The 24,662-nt window shown below is 39.7% G+C and overlaps 1 protein-coding gene across 1 annotated transcript in view; it reads left to right on the forward strand.

Moving 5' to 3' along the window:
* The window catches only part of chrna8 (cholinergic receptor, nicotinic, alpha 8), a 148,059-nt gene that overhangs the window by 36,444 nt on the left and 86,953 nt on the right, over positions 1-24,662 (forward strand). The window contains exons 3-4 of the mRNA XM_048620319.1: positions 2,350-2,394; positions 10,074-10,183. Of these exons, the coding sequence (XP_048476276.1) occupies positions 2,350-2,394; positions 10,074-10,183 (155 nt within the window). The remainder of the gene's footprint in view (positions 1-2,349; positions 2,395-10,073; positions 10,184-24,662) is intronic.

The following is a 24,662-nucleotide window of genomic DNA, read 5'->3' on the forward strand; positions in this document are numbered from 1 at the left end:
CTTATGATTTTATAAACCTCTATAAGATCACCCCTCAGCCTCTGATGCTCCAGAGAAAATAGCCCCAGCCTATTCAGCCTCTTCCTATAGCTCAAACCCTCCAACCCTGGTAACATACTTATAATTCTTTTCTGAACCCTTTCAAGTTTCACAACATCCTTTCTATAGCAGGGAGACCAGAGTTGCATGCGGTATCATTGAAAACCGTTAGCAAGGAATTGGCAAGACACATTTTATTTCCAAGAATTATTAGCTCCTTCAAGGAGTTTACATGAAATATACAGAAAACGTGGCGCCATAGGGTGTTTGGACTTTGAGTGTCATTTTGTATTTTGAATGGAATATAACTTGGTAAGATTTATAAAAGCTTGATGTTCTATAACATGTGTTACAAAGGCCAGCCTTCCACTTGTCATTTTTGTCAATTTGATTGAGAAGTTGGGTTGAGTTGAAGTTGAATTGTTATTCATAATTTACCTTTTCTCTGAGCATACAACCTTAGTGCATTATCCATCCTCATACGCTTCTTTTTTCTGTAACCTTCGACCCGATCAGCCTCAAAACTTGCCTTCTTCGATCTATCCGGTGATCAGCCACAGATGTGAAAACCTCCTTACCTGTGGTGACAGGTTGTGGCCTAGATATCAATAGCACACAATGACTTTGGATACAGTTTCACTTAATATGATACACCATTATTACACCATGATGCAATAATACATACTCACAATGACAGTGATTGCTTAGAAGTCCCACAAACTGTGTTCTATTTCAGGTACTCGATGCATCGACGGATCTTCTGGTGTGATTTTGGATCAGCTGACCAAACTGGTCTACCTGGCTACTGCCATTGTTTATACTTCTATTTCTGTAACTTTGTCATATAAGCTAGCACCTCATTTTGACCCACTTTGGTTTTCAACTGCATCACTGTCCTGATGAAAGCCATCAGAAGACTTCCCCAAATGTTTGGAAGTGAGTTTTCATTTGTTAAAATGGGATTTTCTCAGCCTCTCATCTTGCTGTCCTTTTTCTGCATTCATTGAGCACTCTAAGAGGGGTGCTGTCTAAAAATACAAGAGGTGGGTCTTACACCAGGGCCTTAGATGGGCCAGAGAATCTGTAAATATCATAGAAGTTCACCAAAGATCGAAAGACCTGCAAGTCTCCTTCAAGTATTTTAATGTTCTCCTCCCGTGATCTTTGGGCATTAGTGATGTCTGGCTGCTGCTCTGTGAAGCCAGAAGATCCTATTGCTGACAGCTAGAGATTAGCTCCAGTTACATTCCTTGATATACTCTTTAATTCCATTAGAAAGCATATGTTAGAAGGGCACCTGGATTTTACAACCGACATGGGGTAGGAGAATTGTAAACCATACATTCCTTCTCGCACAGGCTCAGCACACCACAACATCCTTTAATTTGCAGGCAAGTCAGGGCCCAGAATTGTCCCTAAGATCATATCAAGATGCATGATAGTAAACGTTGCAGAAAAGAAAGATCCAAAGAATTGCTTCAAACAAAACTGAGAAAGTAGCACAAAGAGGGCAAAGGTTTAATCTAATAAAGGGTAAAATTAAAGCTATTGTTACAAATAAAAATCAAAAGATAGAATGAACTTTTACATATTAACAGAGGTGGGAAGACTGGAATATTTTACAAATATATTAATAGTGCACCTGGCAAGAGCAGTTTCACACTTTATCTGGGTGAATGACCTCAGACACACTACTGATGGATTCTCTCTCTTAAGATCTTTCTTGGTCTGTTCTGCAGTTTGGTGGATTCAAAAAGAGTGTTGTTCCCACTTGTGTCATCTTGAGGTCCCTGACAGTGTACAAATGACTTGCCTTCCATTGTTTCTCCCAGTTGAAGGAAAACTTTCATTCCTCACTCTCCTCAATCAGGAGCTTCCCCAACTGCAATGAACAAGATCAGAATTGTACCGTAATAGAGAAAACAGTGATAAGAATTTTACTTCTGTGATACACTGGTTTGGAACATCACCACATTGAGTGTAAATGCCACCCCATTGCTAGCTTTCTATGAAAATCATGTGATATATAGATTTACGGATGTGTTGTCTATTTGGCTTATGTTCCATATCCCCTTATCGTACATGGCTGATTTGTTGATATTTTTGTGTTAGTCAAATGCTTACGTATCTGATATGACCATTCCTGTGATAGTTTGGTGGTTCTCTATGTTATGACCTGGAAGATCACTTCAGCTATGTTTCTAAAATGTCCAGTTCATTCATGGTATCTAGGTCCTTTCTTGAAAATTTTTTTTATTGTAAGGCAGAAATCCTGTTTTAATTGTAAATAATTATTCTTCCCCTTTTTAGGATGAGAAAAATCAAGTGCTGATCACCAATGTTTGGCTGCATATGGTAAGATTTTTGTTTAAACGCATTTCCATTTTGTTATCCCTAACTAATAATTATTGCAAATCTTAACATTTCTCAAAATGAGGTTGTTGAAAAATATGAAATCACATACAGCTAAAATATCACTGATTTATTTTCAAATGACACCATGAAGGAGGAATTTGGCTCATCCCAAACCTTATAAGAAGAAAAAATAGACAGAATGTGTACTCAAAGATGGTGGCACTAAGAGAAAATGCTCAGAGAACGAGTGCAGAAATGATGGGCCAAATGGCCTCCTCTGGCTCTCTAATAATTCTATGATTCTCTGTTGAAGTAGTGAAAGATGAAGCTGAAGTATGCTGCACAAAGCTTCATGCTTCTTCATAGATGTTAAACCTGTCCAACCAATATGCCGCAGCCATGAACAGTGCCAGTGGGATGCTGAACTGTAGATGCAAAATTGTAAAAAGAGCATCTGAGATAGTAAAGAGCAAACTTCATATAGTGCTGAAGTCAGACTCGACCTTGGATACTGCATCCAATGCTGAACATCAAGAGAGACATTCACATCCTGAGGAGAGAAGAACTAGGACACTAACTTTCTGTGGCGAGCTCTAAGTAACCTTAGTTTTTTTGAAAGGAACCACTTGAGAGATGTTCTGAGACAAACATGTTATGTAGCATTGTTAAACTGGATTATTACATTATAAAATGGCAGAAGTAAAATCAGGGACACACCTTCAAACTACGTATGAGTAAGTAAGGATACATATCAGGAAATACTACCCCCATGGGAAGTCTCTCTGTTGAATAAACTGAGGTAGAGTGGTAGAGTCAAAGACTTAATTGGATGCTACCAGGTTGGGAAATGGAGTTGAATGTAAAGGGACTCTCTCTGGATAGCTAAATCAATAGGGCCAAAGATGTCTGAATCAATATTATTGTGAAATCTTGCGAGTAGGAGTCCTATGCCTTCCATCTTCTATATATGTAACACATTAGTAACTAACAGCATTATCCATAGTGGTGGCCTAGTTGTAATTTAGACAGGTTTTCTCAGGGGCAGTTTGCCTGATGGTTGTGCAGTTCCCAAATTCCTGCATTTTAGTATGTTGACATATTGTATTAAAGCCATGATCACTTCCATCTAGAAGGACAAGGGCAGCAGATATTTGGGAACACCATCACCTTCAAGTTCCCCTCCAAGCCATTCACCATCCTGATTTGGAAATATGTCGCTGTTCCTTCACTATCGCTGGGTCCAAATCCTGGAATTCCCTCCCTAAGGGCATTGCAAATTAACCCACAGCTGGTGGATTACAGCAGATCAAGAGGCAGCTCACCACCACCTTCTCAAGGGCAACTAGCAATGGGCAATAAATGCTGGCCAGCCAGTGATGCCCAAACCCCACAAAATGAATAAAAAACAGACACAGCTCTGGTTCATTTAAATGTATTTCGTTTTTTGCAGATCAGCAATAGTAGACCTTGCCACTCCCCTGATTAAACATTTTAATATATTACTTGCAATGTTGAGTTTGAAATTTGTGAAGAAATTGGAATAATGTATCACTTATTGATTCGTAGTAACTACATAATTCATACCTTTTTAAAACCAGTAATCGGCATCCTGTAGGTCACAATGATGTATAATTGAAGTTCAGACTTATCAAACTTAAAATGGTTTGAAGATGCACTACGAGTACAATTGCATAGATTCACAAAAAGGAACATTAATTTCAAACAAACATTGAGACGCAATGCAATTCCTATTGTAAAATAAGGATTAAATGTAATACTTTTTTCTACTGTGAGCCTTTCCACTTTAATCAATTGTGGAAGAACACTTTTGTTATCAGTATATCATTTGTTGAGTATTTCAAGGACAGGTGCCGCATGGCAACTATCTGACATTGATTGACATAAAAACCCATCCAGTTCACTAAAGTCCCTTAAGAAAGAAAATCAACCAACTCTACCTGGTCTGGCCTACATGTTACTCCATATCCACTATCATGCATAATCTTAACTGCCTTTTGAAAGGGTGTAGCAAGTCATTCAGTTCAAGAGCAATTGTTGATGTTCAACAAATGTTGGCCTTGCTGGCAATGCTTACAGTCCATAAAAGGATAAAAACAAAATTTTCCAAAGTTTTGGGACAGAAATGCTTGGAAAATCAGATTCAACCAAATTTCAGATATCCTCAAGTCTTTTCTAAGCATGACAGCTTGAAGTTAAGATTTAGATTATATATACTCCCTTGTTCACTGCCAAGGAATTTCGATACTCCACAGCTCAGACAACTGTAAATTTCTAGAATTGTTACAGATCACTGCATTAGAAAAATTAGCTTCATTGGGTGAAATCCCACCCTGACTAATTTTGAAGATGATGTAGAACAATGATGTCCGCTATACTAGCCCTTAGCCCACCTGTGACTTATTGGAAATACAACTGTGGCTAATTGCATCTTTAATTAGTAAATAAATGAGTAAAAGGTGCATTTGGTGATCACCGTGCTCATAACTAGACACTGCCATGGTAAATTGCCCGTAGTGTTCAGGGATGTGTAGATTAGGTGAATTATAGGGGGTTGGGTCTGGGTGAGATGCTCTGAGGGTCGGTGTGGACTTGTTGGGCCGAAGGGCCTAATTCCGCACTGTAAGGATTCTATGACTGTATGAAAAAGTGAGGGGCAAATTGCTAAACATGATGGAATCTGTACTATAAATAAAAAGTGTTTGAAATCAAAGTGGGTCAGTCTGCATCCATGGAGAGAGAGCAAGCCTCTCTCCCCCTGCACTCCATCAATCTCCCCACGATCCCACTATTGCATAAATGCTGCCCCCTCCACGCTTCATGTCACCTCCTGAAGAGTCATCTAGACCAGAATGGTAGCTTGCTCTCTCTCCATGGATACTGCCTGACCTGCTGTGATTTCCAGCATTTTCTGCTTTCAAGACAAAAAGTAAAGTGTATCAGTGTTAGATTGTTATTTGACTGTTAAGTAGTTTCACTTCAACAATAACTAATATTATGCAATACCCTTAATGTAATGGCGCACCCCATGACACTTAAGGGAGTATTACAGGACAAGTAATGGCACCAAGTCCCCTAAGATTGTAGTTATATTTAAGGTGTTCTTGAAGGATGAAAGCATAGTAAAGAAGCAGGAAGGAATAGGGAACAAACCTGAGAGTTCAAAATCTATCGACAACTGATAGTATGGTGGAGTGATTAATAGCAAAGATATACATGAACCAGAATTAAAAATGTATACTTATATCAGAGGGTTGTAAGATTAGAAAATATTAATTACTAAGATGACCTATTGTTTGGTTACTCGTGGTATAATTTTGGTAATTGAATATTCACTTCCAAAGTGTAGATACTTGAAGGTGTGAGTTTGTGCAAAGCATTTTCTGTTACACTTAGTGTGTGCAGCTAAAATGATGTTGCATGTGACTAGGTAGCAATGTTATTGGACAGTATTGCTTCAGCTATTGCAGTGTTCTTGTAAACAAAGTAACCTAACATCTTACAGCTCAAATGGAGGCCATTTGGCCCATTGTGCCTGTATTTGTTCTTCAGAGCTATCAATTTTTGTCGCACTTCTACATTCTGCCACCATATATTAGCCTGCCTTTTCTTAAAAAAAAGTATAGACTTAATATCCTTTTGAAAAAAAACACACACTATGGAAAAAAAATCTCCTTATCTGTCCACAGTTTCAGGTATCAATTATTTTGAATCAGTGCTGTCTGATTTTGTCATTCTGGTGGTTGGACTCTGGAAGCTTAATAATTTTGCACACCTCTATAAAATCTGCCTTAATTTTTCTATTCTATGAGAATAATTACAGCTTCTCCAATTTCTTCACATCACTAATTTGCTTTATTCCTGGTCTCATTTTAAATCTAAAGTGTAGTCTTGGAGCGCAACCAGGCATTCATAATGTGGCCATCTGGATCATATATCAACAAAACTGATTGATCAGGTGGCCTTGTTATGAATACCTGGTTGAATGTATTTAGCTTTCACAAAACAATGTTTATGCAGAGGCGAGTGAAATATTGTTTGATTGGCATCTCTATTGCCTTGTTGCTTTAGTTCTTTTTGTTTAAACTACCTGTTTGTTTGTTTGCATACATGTAAGAGCTATGAGGTAGAGAGATTGGCATTTATATTACAAATATTTTTGGTTGTTTGGCACTTTAAAGAGATTGTAGATTGAGCCATTGTTTTTCAAAGGATCTTTACAAAGTTTTTGCTTATAATCTTAGTTTTAGGATTATATTATAGACTTGCCAGACTTGTCAATGGCTCATTGGTTTGTTATATTGTGGATACTAAAGTGAAAGAACATTGGTATAATTGTGGAAGAATTGTGGCAGATGGAATTCAACCTGAAAAGTGTGAAGTGATTAATTTTAGAAGGTTGAATTTGAATGCAGAATACAGGGTTATTGGCAGGATTCTTGACAGTGTGGAGGAACAGAGGGATCTTGGGGTCCACGTCCATAGATCCCTCAAAGTTACTACCCAAGTTGATAGGGTTGTTAAGAAGGCGTGTGGTGTGTTGGCTTTCATTGGCAGGGGAATTGAGTTTAAGAGCTGCGAGGTTATGCTGCAGTTCTATAAAACTCTGGTTAGACCACAATTGGAATATTGTGTTCAGTTCTGGTCGCCTCATTGTAGGAAGGATGTGGAAGCTTTAGAGAGGGTGTAGAGGAGATTTACCAGGATGCTGCCTGGACTGGAGGGCAGGTCTTATGAGGAAAGGTTGAGGGATCTAGGGCTTTTCTCATTGGAACGAAGAAGGATGAGAGGTGACTTGATGGAGGTGTACAAGATGATGAGAGGCATAGATAGAGTGGATAGCCAGAGATTTTTTCCCAGAGTGGAAATGACTATTACGAGGGGTTATCATTTTAAGGCGATTAGAGGCAGGTATAGGGGAGATGTCAGAGGTAGGTTCTTTTCACAGAGAGTGATGGGTGCATGGAATGCGCTGCCGGCAGTGGTAGTGGAATCAGATACTTTAGGGACATTTAAGCGACTCTTGGATGATAGTAAAATGAAGGGTATACAGGGTAGTTTGATCTTAGAGTAGGATAATAGGTCGGCAAAACATTGTGGGCTGAAGGGCCTGTACTGTACTGTTCTATGTTCTATAATTATAGATCGTTAGGTGGAATTCAGGTGCAATTAGTGCATTACTCTTTCAGAATAAAGATTAATTCAGTATAATTAAAGACTGAATAGATTGTCATCTTATGGGATTATTTTAACTGATGAAAATCTTCACCTAAGTGATACCTTGTGTAGAAAGATTACTTTCAACATAATGGCTCAATAAAAATACATAAATGTCATGTACACCCTATCACTAATCTAATGGATTTAAGAGACAAGGTATTTTTTGACCTACTTCTGACCTAAGCATATTTTTAAGATTTTGTAACAAAGTACATTGTGCACATTGATAAAACCTGCAGTGTGAAAAAATCCTGGTAAAGTAGCTTTTAGAAAAAGGTATGTTAAATAGATAAAGTAAAATAGATAAAATGGCTTCTAAGGATGGTAAACATGACCACAAGTCTATAACCTCAAGATTTTGATGAAAAATAAAACTTTTAAAAAGCATGGCACAAGATACACCAGGCATTAAAAAAAAAAGTCTCATTCAACAGTATCAATTCAACTAAGGATATCCAAAATGAAATATCACCTATAATCTTTACAGAAAGGCAGATAAATTGTAACCTTGAATGAACTTGACAGGAAAAAAGGTTAATATAAAACAAAGAACTGTGGACATTGGAGATCTGAAATAAAAATAGAAATTGCTGGAGAAATTCAGCAGATCTGGTAGCATCTGTGGACAGAGAGACAGAATTAACGTTTTAAGTCCAGTGACCGCTTCATATTTATGCTGACAATGGGGTCGGAATGGGGGGTGGTGAGGTCAGCAGATAGGTGGAGACGAAGCCCAGAGAGAGGGAGAGAGAGACATAGGTATGAAAGGCGATCATTGATACTAAGCTAGGACAGAAGAGAAGGACTAAGATAATAGGACTCAGAGTGGGTGAGATGGCTCAGCTGAGCTGAAAATATGACAGGACCAGGGTGTGGGGGTGGTGGGTAAAAAAACATGGAAGGACGTAACCAGGCTGTAAAATTATTAAGCTTGATGTTGAGTCCTAAAGGCTGCTTGATCCTTGAGCAGAAAATGAAATCTTGTTCTTTGAGCTTGCGCTGAGGCTTGCTGGAGCACTGCAGCAGGCCTGCGACAGAAATGTTGGCATATCAATTTCGGTCTCGAACCTTCTCAATACTTTATTCCACTGCTCACTGGGGTAAAGAACAGCAAAAATTCAACAGTCTCTGAACAAAGAAATTCTTTCTAGTCTTAAATTGCATACCTCCTATTCCTGAGGTCATGTCCTTATTTCTAGAGCCACCAACCAGAGGAGAAATCCTATCTACATTCATCCAGTCATACCTTGTAAGAACTTTTCAAGTTTCAATGAGATCACCTCTCCAAAACTCTAGGCACTTCCAAAGGTCCAATGTTCCAGTTCCAAATCCAATGTTCCAGTTCCAAAGTGTATATTTCAACCCATCAAAATGATCACTCGTATAAATATGGGCCTTCTACTTCTTGCCTCAAAATGTGGTGGTCTCAAACTCAATGTTTGCAAGAATATAGATATTTCTCATCAATCTGTTCAAAGATGTGCTGAGACACCTCTGGAACGGGTGGGACGTGACCCCAGGTCTCTTGGTCCTGAGGTAGGGTTACATCCACCATGCCTCTACTCCTTGAACATCAGGTGCCATCACCCCACAGACAGAGTCACTATGGTAGATGTCCTGCATAGTCAATAGTTAAAGTCATGTAGAACTTCAAATTGCATCAACATATGATGCTGCTGTCTGATTCAGATTGACGCTGCACCCTTTCAAACTGATGCATTGAAATTACCACAAAACAGAAAAATTAGAAATGTTACCTGTTTTTCACAGGGTAGTAGTTAAAATTTCCCCTTTCTTGCTGTGTGATACAGTGTCCAACATTTTGGACCTGTCTCAGTGAATGGTAGAACCTTAGCCCCCCATGTAATGGTTGGTTTTTATCCTCATCCATGTTTTGGAGAGAGATGCCAAGCAGAGATCAAGGGCACATTCCAGAATGAGTGTTATCAAAGCTTCCTGTTACTGTGCAGTGTCACTCAGGGCAAATGACCTGCCTCGTCTTCCACACAGGAACTGGAGAAGAGAAGAAATGGTAAGGAAGGAAGGGAAGCATTTTGTAACTTCAGAACGCCCAAATCTCGGATTTGCTTCATAGCTGTTAAATCTTGTTGAAATATATTCACTATAAGTAATTACAGGACAATTTGAAATTTATATGGTGTGATGAGTCCTGAAAGTGGAAGTTTATTGGCACTAGGATATCTGAACATATGAGCATGTGAATCAAGAACAGGAGTCAGCCATTTGGCCCCACCATTTAATAAATTCATAGCTAACCTGATTGTAACCTCAATTCCCCATTTCTGCCTAGCCTTGATATTTTTCCACTCACTGGCCGCCTTGTGCATAAATAATCTAAAATAACATACAAATACAAAATGCATTAACATGTCCTGTTAATAAGTGTATATATTAAACCAATTGTTTCTTGCCTCAAATAGCACTGGAAAGACTGCTACCTAAAGTGGAATGTTACTGAATATGGTGGTATACGCACCATGCACTTTCCTTCAGACTATGTGTGGGTCCCCGACATTCTCCTCTACAACAGGTGAGATGAATTTATTTCCATTCATTCCAATAATGACCTCTGTCTCACCTTTAACATTGTGGTCCTTTCCTTTAAAAAATATAATCAAATTCTATTTTATTTTAGAAATGAACTGGAACATTTTTCTCACGCAGTCTTCTGTATAGTTTATCAGATATTAATGCTGACTGTCTCACAACATTCAGTTGCAGGATTCATTGTAAACTTCTATGCCAGGTTTCACATATGGAAAACATCCAGTGTAATAATGTTGAATATTTGGATGATGTTTTGCTTGTAGGTAGCACTATTGTGGATTTTCTGATTTAATAAAGTGTGCTATACTCATAAATTAATATTGTGTGTCAGCCTAAAACTTTTTTATGTTATCTGTATATTGAGTGTGTGGGTATTTAATAAGAAGGAACTGTTGCCAGTTGTAGGCTTGCCCATAAGGTGGCATTGCATTCTGAACTGGGATCTGATACTTTGTGCTGGGTCGTCATTGGATTGAGGTAAATAAACAGCGAGGCATTTTTCAACGTTTGTTTAAACTTCTAACTTGCATTAAATCTATATTTAAAGGCTGCTTCTTGCTCCATCTCACTGCAACCTACAGAGTGGTGCCTGAGTGAGAAGAATTCTTTCTCCATTGGCAACACATTTCCTGCCCCCATCTCATGCTGAACACAAACTGCCCGTTCAGTGTCTTTACAGAAGGTGTCCTTTTCCTTTACCGAGGCTCTAAAAAAACTAGAATGTTACCTGATGACTAGCCCCTGACCTGGCTATGCTGAAATTTGGCATCCCCCCTCCACCTACATTAACCTCCCATACTTCCCTGATGGTGGTCTTCCCCAAAATTGCAGCCATGCAATGGAAACTTACTTGATACAACAATTGGTTTTAAACTTGACCTTGGACTGATAATTACTTTTTCTGTCTTGCATCTTGAAACCTCCACTGTCGCCAATCTGCCACTCACATTTTAACGAAAGCCCTTAACCAGTAAAATTTGGATGGGAATCAAAAAAATGAGGTGAAGTAATCAGTGGTTTTAAGGCAGTCAACTAAGAAGCGAGAGTTTAGATATGATGCATCAGCTCAGTAGATCAGAAAAACATCACTCTTAATAGCTAAGAAATGTTTACTGTTCCTGTAACAGATAAACTAATGGAGGAAGAGGGGAATTACCATCTAGACTGAGGAAATTGGAACTGTTTTCTTTGGAGAGAAGGCTTAAAAAAAATTTGATTGAAATTTTCAAAATTGTCAGAGGTCTGCCAATGTAGATGGGAAAAACTGGTCCTGTTCATAAAAGAAGCAAAATTAAAAGAGCACTGATTTAACTAAATTTGCCAAAAAGTAAAATGCCAAAAAAAAAGTAAAATCTTTTCTTTTCAAACAAGTGGTTTGGGACTGGATAACACTGGCTGGAAATATGGTGGGTGCAAGTTCAGTTGGGGCATTCAAGAGGGCATTAGATGATTATTTAAATATAGCACCGTGCACAGGGTTATGGAGAGAGGGCAGGAGAATGGTACAAGTCACGATGTTCACTTGGAGAGCTGGTGCAGATACAGCTGAAAACCTCTCTCTGCATTTTCACAGTTCCGTGATTACGATCTCCTTCGATTGATCAACTAGAGCTAAATCAGACAAATCAACAGATGAAACTAATTTCCATAACTGGAGGTGACATTATCTTCCACGGTGATCTTCTTGAGCTAACTAAAGTGTTAGGCTGAAACTAGCATTGGTCCAGCTCAAGAAGCTTTGGTTCTATCATAATGATTTTCTCCTTTTAAAGCCTTCGATATATCTTTCTTCCAGGAACATAATGGTGATGTCATGTCAATCACTTGTTCAATTGCTATTAGCAAGAAAACCACATTCAAGATAATTCCTCCTATTTTCTTCCTTGACTGCACATTTACCTTGTGGCTTATCATTTGTCAGACCATCCTGTTTAACCTTTACTCAGGTAGTCATCTTACACATGGGTCATGAGATCCCACCTAGGTCTAAGGAGTCTATTTTACCACAGCTAATGTCACACGCAAGGTAGATATAACAGGCAGTACTGTCCTGTGTTTGCACTGCCTCCTAATGCTGATACATTAGAGGAAACCAAATCTGAAATCATGTTTCACATTTTTGCAAAAGAAATCAGACAGATGGTAATTTTCCAAAACTCCAAAGATGAAGTGAATATTTTCACTTTTAAATTATGAAAAAGCTACACAGTCAGGATTTTACAAGCACTTTCTATCATCTGCTTCTCTGGTCTGTGGCTCAAAAATGATGTTTGCCTTTGGAAAAAAATCATCATGCAGGAGTATATGGCAGTAAGCATCCATCTCCATTCAGTCCAATAACGCTTCATTAAATGCAGCCTACCTTAGAATTCCTTTTTATATGCATACTGAAGTAATTTTCCATATGCAGTTATAGCCTGACCTGGTTTTTAGCAGCTTTGATTATTTCTCTTATACCTGAAGTGTGATAAATGGAGCTAGCCCATTTAACAACCCCACAACACTTGACAAAAGGACACAGAGTGCAGCAAATTAATCTTGCAACCCCTGATGACATTCAGGCTTCCCTTTTCACCCCAAACTAAAACTAATTGCAATATTTGAAGCTGATCTAGCAATCTGATACTGACATTATTTCAGTTTTAGCCTTGCCCTGCCCAGGTAATTTATGGAGCTGTGTTTGTGAAAAGATTATAAAATATAACTTTTTAAAGACAGTTACTTCAATTTTAACATAAGAACAGGAGGAGACATACAGCTCCTCCAGTTATTAGTATATGATGGAACGGTTTGTACATTGGTATTCCATCTGCTTGAACAGACTTATGAACAAACTTACCTTGATCAGCAAGTCCAGGAGAGGGACTCAAACCAAGAGTGACACTGACCCATTCCACCACAAGACCTCCCGTATGTTGTCTAGTTTATTATAAAGATAATAAAAAAAACTATAAGTTTAACACTAAACATATATCTGTAAATGGGAATTTAATTACGTCAACTCCGCTCAACAGTATTGAGCAATGGGAATTATACAGTAATTATGCTACTTGCTTGGCCTCCTATCACTTGCTGTATTCCTGAGATAACAAGGTATAGAGCTGGATGAACACAGCAGGCCAAGCAGCATCAGAGGAGCAGGAAAACTGACGTTTTGGGCCTAGACCCCTATTTCTGATTTGTTCTGTTTTTGTTGAACTCAGTTTTCATGGGTGATTTTCAAATGTAAATCGCTGATGTTCTAGTGGGTTAGGTGGGGGTGGTGTGGTGTGTGGAATACAGTGTGAAATGGTTGTCTATACAACTTGCTTGAAGTTTTTCATTGAATTTAGTGAAGGATGCAAAAGGGTGCTTCAAGGCAAATACTCTCAAGTGTGGTATTCTGTCTGCTATTTGGCTGCAGCATTAAACCATTTAAAATGGGCACTCCAGTGCTGTATTAAAATAATGGAATGAGATAAACTTAATGAAACAATAATATCAGGCAACGCTTAACTGTAACAGTAATTTTCAGGTTAATAAATCATAAATTATGACTCTGATTTCCTGATTTTACACAAAAATAACTAGAAGGCTGCAAAGTAGTTCCAGATTGTAGTTTTATTTTTCAAGCAGAGACCAGTTTTCTTGATAGTGATTTTCAATAACAATTTTGAATAACTTCAAAATTTGATCCTCTTGAATTTGCAGTTTAAATGGTTCTAGGGGTGAATTTACACATTTAAGAAAATATCAAAGGAAATGAATTGAAAAAAAACATTTCCGATAAAGGTGAAGTTTTATCAGTCAAATCTCATAGATAATAGTGAACAGCCTTGAGTGATTAGACTGTGCACATCAGTGATTTTAGAACAGTGCTGTCTATGTCCCGACCAGGATAATATTTGAAAATATTTGAAAAATTTGACCAGTTAATAGCCACTATCTGTGTGGGCATGATTATTCGTCTCGCTCTACTTGGCGCGGCACGGTGGCTCAGTGGTTAGCACTGCTGCCTCACAGTGCTGGGGACCCAGGTTCAAATTCCACCCTCGGACGACTGTCTGTGTGGAGTTTGCACATTCTCCCTGTGTCTGCATGGGTTTCCTCCGGGTACTCTGGTTTCCTCCCACAGTTCAAAGATGTGCAGCTTAGGTGGATTGGCCATGCTAAATTGCCTATAGTGTTCAGGGATGTGTAGCTTAGGTGGGTTATAGGGGGACGTATCTGGGTGGAATGCTCCAAGGGTCAGTGTGGACTTGTTGGGCTTAAGGGCCTGTTTCCCCACTGTAGGGATTCTATGATTCTAAAGTGCACCATTAGCTCATGAGTTGCAATGTAAATGAAAAATACTTCCTACAGTTACCAAATGACCAATTAAATTCTTTATTGATGTCTGGTTTTAAATAAAAAACATCTATCAACTAGATTTCTTAGTAAACCCATAATTGTATTAGTTGGTTAACATACATTGGCCAGTAATGTAGAATGGTTACCTCTAAATTTCCCCAAAGCACATGCACACAAACACAGTCTTTATGATAAGAGGAAAAAAAAAAATTCTCTGCAGAGTTTGGTATTTTGGGGAAAAGAAAACATTGGCCAATGGATTATTCCAAGTGGTCTTCCCAAGTATCATTGTACACCAGTACAGCATCAAAATAAGCTATGCAACTAGGAACACTGGCTACCATTTGGTAAAGTTGCTGGACCATTTTTCAGCCTGAATGATGTAGCCTACATCAGCCTACACGAACAGCATCAGAAAGAGACTACACACCCCGACACACTCATCACACTACCCTATATCAGAAACACGTCGGAACTCACCACAAGACTCCTACAATCACTGGGAGTGGCACACAAGCCCACGTCAACCCTACGACAACTGTTCACCCGAACTAAGGACCCACCCCCCGCCATGGACAGGACCAATGTCATCTACAAAATCCCCTGCAGAGACTGCAAGAAACACTACATCAGACAAACAGGAAGGAAACTAACAACAAGAATACATGAACACCAACTGACTACAAAAAGACATGACTAAAACTCACTCATCTCAATCCACATGGACAAGGAGAACCACCACTTCGACTGGGACAGCACCAAGATCCTGGGACAGGCTAGGCAGAGACAGGCACGAGAATTCATAGAAGCATGGCACTCCACGAAGCATGCTATTAATAAACACATCAAACTCGACCGCATATATATTCCATTACGAAGGAAAACCGGAAGTGAGGCAATCTATCTCAACGGACCCCGGAGTTTAAAAACCAGGTGGGAAAACACACCGATGCTTCATCAGAGGCTGCACTGAGGATGTTACCAAGCATGGTAACGAAATGTCTGTGAAACAAGAAACCAGCTCGGCAAGCCAACCAATCTCAACAACACAACACCACAACCCAAGCTACAAATCTACTCCAAAACCTTACATATCCATTTTGGCAAGAAGTCTGACACTGCCAGATCTATCAATAGTCTTCGGCAAGGAATCGGGTAAAATCTGCCATTGTTACTGTATTGACTTTTCTGTAGTCGATGGAGAATTGACTGGTTCATTTAACCAGTATTGGATCTGAATTTTTTTCTGAAGAAGGGTCTAGGCCTGAAACGTCAGCTTTCCTGCTCCTCTGATGCTGCTTGGCCGGCTGTGTTCATCCAGCTCTACACCTTGTTATCTTGGATCTGAGCCTGTTTCGCCTGAATTGAGCGATAAGGATGTAGGATAGGATTGTCCTACACCCAAGTACTGTACGATTTAATTATGAACTGTGCTTTCTTCCTACAGGCACCTTTTAAATTCAATGAATAACCTTACTAAATCTTATTGTTCTTCTACTACTAAACATGGAAGCGTGGTAGTTACCTGATAGTTCAGTGTTAGTTATCCGGATAGTAGGTGGCTTAATTTGAGAATGATCTGATCCTCATTGTCATGATCTGTTTCATCATCCACAGTCCTTAGCAGCTGATCACTAATGTATTTGCTTATTTTTCTCTGAATGGTGATTATACATTAATAAATTGATATGACAGCCAGTTCTTATTCAGGCAAGTTGCAGTGTCAGTCAGTTAATCTATTTCACTAACTCATTTTATGACCTAAATGGACCACTGAAACATGCTTTCAAGGGTTCATCTTGTAATATCAGTGACACTGACACCACATCTTCTTGTTGAAATGTTTGAGTTGATCATGCTTGTTAGCCCATTGTTTCATGGTTATGATATTCTAAGGTGTTCTTGAGCTATGTTGCAAGCTCCACTGAGCTGCTTCCAGAATACAAGTGCATAGATGAGGAGGTGATGGCCTAGTGGTATTATTGCTTAATCTATTAATCCAGAAATTCAGCTAAAGTTCTGCGGACCTGGGTTTGAATCCCACCATGGCAGATGGTGGAATTTGAATTCAATAATAAAAAAATCTGGAATTACGAATCTACTGATGATCAAGAACCAATTGTTGATTGTGGAAAACACCCATCTGCTTCACTAATGTCCTTCAGGGAAGGAAATCTGCCATTTGATCACTTGGTCTGGCCTACTTGTGACTCCAGACCCACAGCAATGTGGTTCACTCTTAACTGCCCTCAGGGCAATTAGGGATGGGCATCCTAGGCAGCAATGCCTTTGTCCCATGAATGAATAGAAAAAGACTAACATGGATGACACATTCTTCGGTCTGGAAAAGTTTTTCTTTGATTAGTTTCCGAGGACCCCTTATCTCATGGCCATTAACTAGGTGCATTCTGTGTGGCAAACAAAAGAAATTGCAGTCCTTTGTCCCAATCATGAGGACTTTCATGACAGTATATCCTGATCGTCATTTTGAGGATATGATGGTACCTTTCTGAAGCTCCTTGTGATTCTTATTTAAATAAAAATGACCTTCATGAGCTATCCTTAATATTTCATGATGTATTGGTGTGATACAACAAACTGATGAACCATTATCCTCGTGAACTCTTCATCTGCCAATCTATCAACAGGCCTCCACTTCCTCACTGGAACCTGATTTTACATGTAGCAGGATTCCAGAACACACACAGCTTCAACTGCATTTTGAGAGAGTGGGCTACTTTACTTAACACTGAATCGATGTGCTGAACCTTGATCAGGGTAGACCTATTAAACAATTCCTTTGGATTCACCAAAACTCCAAAGAAAGTTTTAGAGAACTAAATATCTGTTTCAGGTACAAATTCAACCTCTGTTGATGAACTTTGCTGAGCTATCACATGGATGAGCATGCATGAATGAAACGGTTTGGAAACCTTTTCTGTGACTGCTCCATCTCGTTGACTTCACTTGGCCTGTGCATGACTATTGGAGAAGCTACAATGTTCACTCGTGCCACATCATTCCCATAGAAGTAAGTCAGCTCTGTCTACCGATAAACCATGGACAATCATGAAAGTTATCCATTCAGGTATTAGATCACACTGTAGGTGCATACAGTCGAAAGGTATGGATACATATTCCCTGTTAATAACATTAATTAAAACTTAAGTGGCTCCTGCACCTGTAAGTATGGCTGCAGGTTTACTTGTCTCATTTAAGGCATAAAGAGTTATTTTTCCATTCAACAAGAATTCCTAGTAATTCTCGGGTATGTTGTTTACTATCCCTGCACTCAAAGCAGTGTATGTACTTGGTCTCACAGCTGCAGTCAGAGCTACAGTTCTATCTTTTGTATTCTCAGTCGAGACTGCTTTCTATGAACTGACTATGGATTTACCCTATAATTTACAGCAATCTGTACAAAGTTGGCTCGCATTGTAACTTAGGCCTCCAGTCATCACTTCTACCCTCACCACTGTCCTTTCTGCCTGAGGGGGAGATCCTAGGCTCTCCCTTCTCAATCCTGGCTACTAGCCTCCCTATCACCTTTCCACCTTTTATCCTACTCAGGTTTAGTGTTGACAGAAAACAAATGTCAATTTGTGGGCCAGCACATAATCATCAGCCACTTCCACTGCTTGACTGCTGTTGCGAACTTTTGGTCTTCTATGTGCAATCATATTAAAGGGTGAAAATGAATTTTTAATTTCTTCAGAAGAGAATTACTTCACTCATCATCTCTACCTTTTAGTGTCTGCATCCGTTAGTCAAAATTATTATGCTTTACCCTCTCAAATTCTATATAGATTTGCTAGGCTGCTTTCAGATATTCTAAAATTTCTGGCTGTAAGACTCAGGAATCAACTTGTATATAATCCCAGGAGTAGCCTGTTTTGCAGTCTCATAATATGGAAAAGTCTCCTCAGGCATAAACTTTGTAAGCTCTCCCCATCAGTTCCCATTAGTTTTTCATGGGCAATGTCCAGTTTTCATGTGCATACCTCGTGCTTAGTTATCTAGAACATGAAAATTAAAAAGAAATGAAAAATGCCTTATGATCCCTTTTATCAAATGTTGAAGGGCTTGTACAAAATTTAAGCAGCACCTGTAATCCTCTTGGATTAGACTCAGACCTTTTGCTGTCAGAATGTTTCCCAGGGTCTGAGACCCTCTTTTATAGTTCCAGCTTTTAACCAGGTATTCCTTTTTCTCTTGCCTGAATTTTTTTTTCTTTTTCCTCACTCTGAAATGTTTTCTTTTTCCTCACATTAAAGTTTTTAAACTTTCTATTTCCTTTTTAAGCTGCTTTATCTGCATTTGAATTCTTGTGAATTCAATTGACTCACCATCTGATTTACATTGGTATTCCTCCAATTTAAAATGGTGTGCTATTACTTTTAGTTGTCTATGTTTCTAACCCTAATTTTTCGGCATTTTCAGTATTCTTTGCAAATCATTCGGGGATAAACCTTCCGTCTTAGATCTCAGCAACTGCCAAAGCCTTTTGACATAAAGCATTAGAAAGCTGGTATATTTCTTCTTATTCTTTTCCATTATTAATGCACACTTCCAATTCAATGATATCCTTGTTGAATTTGCTGGATGAGCCCTTAGATTTACGTTATCACCAAGGCTGGAGGTGTGCAGCATTTCTCACGTTCCATTACTCCACAAGTCACAACTTAAAATAATAATTTCTCTGGTTGTAAGATGACTAATTGTAAATACTTTGTTTATACAAGGTATTAAACTAAAGGAGCTACTGATTTCTTAATACAATTACGTTTATTATCAAAACAAAGTACATTCAGTAAAGATGCGATAATTGCTTAACATACACAGTCAGTAACATAGCCCAAAATATGAATGTAAACACACACAAAAACAGAAATTGCTGGAAAAGCTCAACAGGTCTGGCAGTACCTGTGAAGAGGAAGGGTCACCAGTCCTGAAATGTTAAGTCTGATTTTTTTTTCTCCACAGATTCTGCCAGACCTGCTGAGCTTTTCCAGAAACTTCTGTTTTTGTTCCTGATTTACAGCATCCGTAGTTCTTTTGGTTTACAATGTGAACACACACCCATTCTCTTTGGGAAAAGTGGGGAAAAAAATTCACTGTTGAGATTGGGCTTTCTGTAAAAAAAATACTTTTGCCAATGGGTTATTCTTGAAAGCAAAATGTTTGGCAAGCAGTTCTGAGCAGAATTTGGCCTGTTAGTGCTATTCTGTGTCAGTCTTCAAAACTATTACCATATAGTTAGCATGTTTGCAATTACTGGGAGGTATCAGGTTTTTCCTTTGAAGAGATGTGATCTATTTAATTTGAAAGATTTTAAACTTTTTTGTGGGAATGTGTGCTGTTGGTAAGGTCAACATTTGTTGCTTATGCCTAATTGCCCTAGAGATGGCGGTGGTGAGCTTCTTGAATGACTGCAGTCTAAGTGACCCTGTGCCAGTAATGGAACAGTGATATAGTTCTTAGTCAGGATGGTGTGTGGCTTTGACAGGAACTTGTAGGTGGTTGTGTTGCCATCCATCTGCTGCCCTTGTCCTTCTAGGTGGTAGATGTCAGTGGTTTATAAGATGCTGTTGAAGGAGCCTGTGAATTGCTGCTGTGAATCTTATAGAGAGTATTACTAAAGAAAGTCACTGAAAGGAATGAATGTTGAGGGTGTTAGATGGGATGCCAGTCCAGCAAGATGCTTTGTCCTGGATAATGCAGAGTGTCTTGAGTATTGTTAGAATTGCACTCATCTGGGGCAAGCAGAGAGTATTCCATCACACTCCTGACGTAATATGCAGATTTACCATGTATGTTAAAAACAGTAATTGTTATACACTTGTTTTCTAGAAAGATACTAATAATGTTTAATATAAACAGCTGTAAAAAGAAAATGATATTTGTGTCTAATGTATTGTAAATCTGTTGAAATAGCAATACAGTTCAGAGCAAAGACTGATGAAAGGTGCAGCTCCATTAGAATCTGTGGTGAGTTCTTCACTGTTTAGTTTATGTTTAAACCAGTCTCAAGAAGGACAGCCATAAAACTATTATTATATTTGACCAAGATGACGCCAGCACGGTAGGTAACGTTTGAGCTCGTCAGAGCCCGTCCGCACCAGGCCAGTGGCATTGTTTTCTTCATGTACTCTTCGTCCTTTCTCTTCATCCTTTCTTCTTCATCTTCGAGGCCGGGGCAGTGTCAATGAGGTGGTGGCTGCAGGGTTGGCAGTATGGACTGGGACACCTGGTGGCAGTGGCGGTGGGGTCGGAGCCTGGACTCCTGGCAGTGTCAGTGAGGTGGTAGTGGCAGCAGAGCCAGGGTCTCCTTGGGCATTGGCATCGTCATTACTGTTCCCACAGCGGGACTCCTTGAGGACCAGAACACCTTGCAGAGACCTTTCAGAAGCCCTGAAGCTGTACTTGAGACCTCAACTTGAATAGAAGATGAACTCTTATTTAAGTAATTTCTTCTTATCCTTATTGTAACTCAAAATAACAACAGATTGTGGCAACAAAACACTTCACTATTTTCAAGATGTGTGACAATAAATCATCCATTCATTTCATTCAAGAGTTACAAACAAGGGATATTTGGGGAGGCCTTGCGAGACAGTGCCCCCCCTGAGCCAGAAACTCTGGGTGTGGGACTTGATGAACAAGATTGGTGTTCATAATGCAGTGAAACAGGTTGAGCAACATACGCCAATGGCAAGTGGTAAGAGCTGAAGAGATACCTCGTCAGCTAGGTGCAATGAAAAGAAATTTGAGACTCTGCAACTAGTATCAATAGCTCCAGGCTGCAATGTGTATAAGTATATCTGACCACATCAGCTCAGACTTCTTTTGGGGCTGCTTGGCTCATTTAGTTTGTAGCTGATGTAGATCAGATTGGTGCGACTGCATGGAGATAATCCATGTTCTGGCTTGGGTGGATTCAGCACCCATCTTCCTGGCCTAGCAGTTGTGGGGATCGTAGCACTGTGGGTTTAGACTGGCCTTTGGGCAGAAAACTTAAAAATAAAACAAAAGTTGTTAGTATTATGCTAGATAATTTAACTAAGTAAGTAGGGCCATAATGATATATGTCTTTTTATTGTGCTCTGCCTCACTGTAACTCACACAGTAACAGGGCCCAGTAACTCCAGCTTTATATAGAATCTGTTTTAACATAGAGCACTGCAACTGGGCTAAACACCATCCTACTGCAATATATTAAACATTTCCCTTTGGAGGGACACTGCAACAAAAGGCTCATTTAAGGTTTTCTGGTCTACTCAGCTTTCATTAACAAAGCTTATTGAAGTAGCCAAAACAATAAAATCAACAATATGAAAGTCAAGTTGCACATTACAGCTTGTATGTGGATTAAACCCAGTATCATGAACACTTGTCATCTTATAACACGCCCTCCCTATTTTTAACTCCGCTGGGATGCAGTTAAGTTATTCTGCTTAAAGGAACAATACTGTTGGTTCCACTGAAGTGATTTTATGTCTCAGGACTGGAGTAGAATTTGGCAGCTGGTATTGATGAATCATTACAGTGCAAGAACAGTACTGAATAGTTGTAAGAAATGATAATAGGACTGTGGGACATACAGCTTTAGAAAATTAAATCCAAAATGATTACCTTCATTTTTGCTACATTTGTTTTGATTGTCATATCTGGTGAAGCATATTGAGGCTGTAATGATAATACTGAGAACATTAACAGGGAAGCACCTGTAGTTATAGGTAGTTATAGTAGAGCTAGTTAGGGTAGGTACCAGAGTTTTTTTTGTCCCCATTTGGTCAACCTTTTTTTTTCAAGCATGTTACTAGCACTAACAGCTGTTCCAGATGTTTTCACCTGATTCAGTCTCTTTTTCTGTCATTCCAAGAAAAAGCAGCCCATAATTGGGCTGGAATTGCTAAGATGAATGGTAGAGGAACCAACATCCCACAACAAAAAAATCCAGCATTGACCAGAAAGGACCAGGACTGCTCCTATGGGAATACTGAAACACTCATGTCCTGCCAAGCAAGGAAGCAGCCACATTCTGTGCAATGCATCTCTCACATTAACCCCACTGTCAATATGGTTTTCACCTGATACAACTTATAACGTCTCCTGTCTTTTCCATCTTGCAGGTAGCAGTGATATGTCCACATTCCCTCAGAGGAAGCAGCAGCTGTACCCACCAGCAACTCAGATATTGACAGCTCAGTGGGTATTTGAGCTACAATACAATCCAGAGCATCTATTGGTGTGCACTCCACTGCCATATCTCTGCAGCTGGTTCAGGAAGAAATTCCCCAGGTTGCTGGCACTCACAGTACTGCCAGAGACCAGGCACCTGCTCACGTCCAGGCAGGAGAACACTCCATGGTGTTGGCCACCTGTGACTTAATGCAAATGCATATGCAGACACGGGGGTCAATGGCTACCACAGAGCAATGCCAGAGATACTGCTGCCTCAGGCTTGCGATTATCTGGCTGCCTGGAGAGCCAGGCCCGGTATGCTGAGACAGTTGGACCCCAGACACTACCCTGAGGAACTCCTGCAGAGATGTCCTGGAATTGAGATGACTGACCTCCAACAAACACAACCATCTTCCTTTGTGCTAGGTATGGCTCTAACAAGCAGAAAGTTTTTCTCCGATTCCCATTGATTCTAATTTTTCTCGTGCTCTTTGATGCCACACACTGTCAATTGCTTGTCAGATGTTATCAAGGGCGGTCGCTTTCACCTAACCTCATGTAGCATATGTAAATGTAAGCACAGGACATCGCCTCTAATACCAAAGCTACCTGGTACTGCACTAGACAAATCCTGGTGGAATGGAACAGGGAACTGCAAGAACTGGGGAGAAAATGAAATGAATTTCACCTCTTTGAGCAAATCCTTTTCTTGGCTCAGTATGAATCAAGGCAGCACTTCAATTATGTAGCTGCCTTGAGATATACACACACATTCAACACAAAGATCTCTATAAATGCTACTTGAGTGTGCCTTTGAAGGTATTTTCTACAAAGTATGTAGCTCATGAAGTCTCTTGTAGATTATGAAGTTCTATCAAGAGACAGCTGGTATTGTGCAGAAAATACGATCCTTGAAGAAGGACAAAGTGGCTGTAATTCTGATTTCAGTATTTGATGTGACATAAAAACGTTGTCAGGGGAATGGTAGGCACTAGCTGATTCTGTGCAAATTTTGACTAAGTTTTAGTCTCGGGGAATTCCATGGAATATTTCTCTCCAAGACCTGTAGCGTGTTTCCACTCACAACTTTACGGTGCTCACCTTATTAAGTATGCACCCTGCCTTCTCAGCATCACTCTCATGCATCTTGCACCCTCCAGCAGCTGAAGTGCTGTCTATTGCTAGGGTCTTCTGGCTTTATTGTCCTTGGTGCCATGTTTAAAGCCCAACTTCACATTAGAGGAGATTGTCAATAGAGGCAAGTAGGCACTTTGCATTGCAGAGAGGGACACAGAGGTATTGGTGAGCAGGAGGGCTGTCCTCTTTCCTCAGGACCACCAGAGGAAACCATGCCACCAGACCCAGCCAACCTGGGCCAGTGCAGTGTCCACAGTCTGGAGAAATGACCACCACGCTGCAAGAAATTTAGTGACCTTCTGTGAGGGTAAGTACCATCATCTTCTCTGCTCCCTCACACTCACTTCATCTCTGCTACCAAAACTCATTGATTAGCATACCCACTGTCGAATATAGCATCTTCCCTCAAAGGGTTTTATACTGCCCCATCTCCCCTAGACTATTAAACCCTGCATGCCCTCTGTGCTGCCTGCTCAATCACTTGGGACACCTTATCAGTTACATTAACAGCTATGCCAGCCACTTCCATCTTGCTCAACCCTTTGCCCTTATTTTTGGTGAAAACGTACCACAATAGGCTGTAGAGAGCCAGGACAGGTGATTCAGTGCCTGACATATGTCTGTTCAGCCCTGATAAGGAGAGAATTCTTCCTTCAACAGAAAACAGTGAGCATTAATATGGTGATGCTGAGACTTCCATGTATCAACAGCTAAATAAGATTTTTTGCCTGTTCCTGTGCTACTTCCATTACAGCCACTGTGAATATACTGTTTTTACATCTGAACGTCTGTCCCTATATGCCAACTCATTC

The sequence above is a fragment of the Rhincodon typus genome, chromosome 3 (genome assembly GCF_021869965.1).
Source record: "Rhincodon typus isolate 14 chromosome 3, sRhiTyp1.1, whole genome shotgun sequence".
NCBI classification, from domain to species: Eukaryota; Metazoa; Chordata; class Chondrichthyes; order Orectolobiformes; family Rhincodontidae; genus Rhincodon; species Rhincodon typus.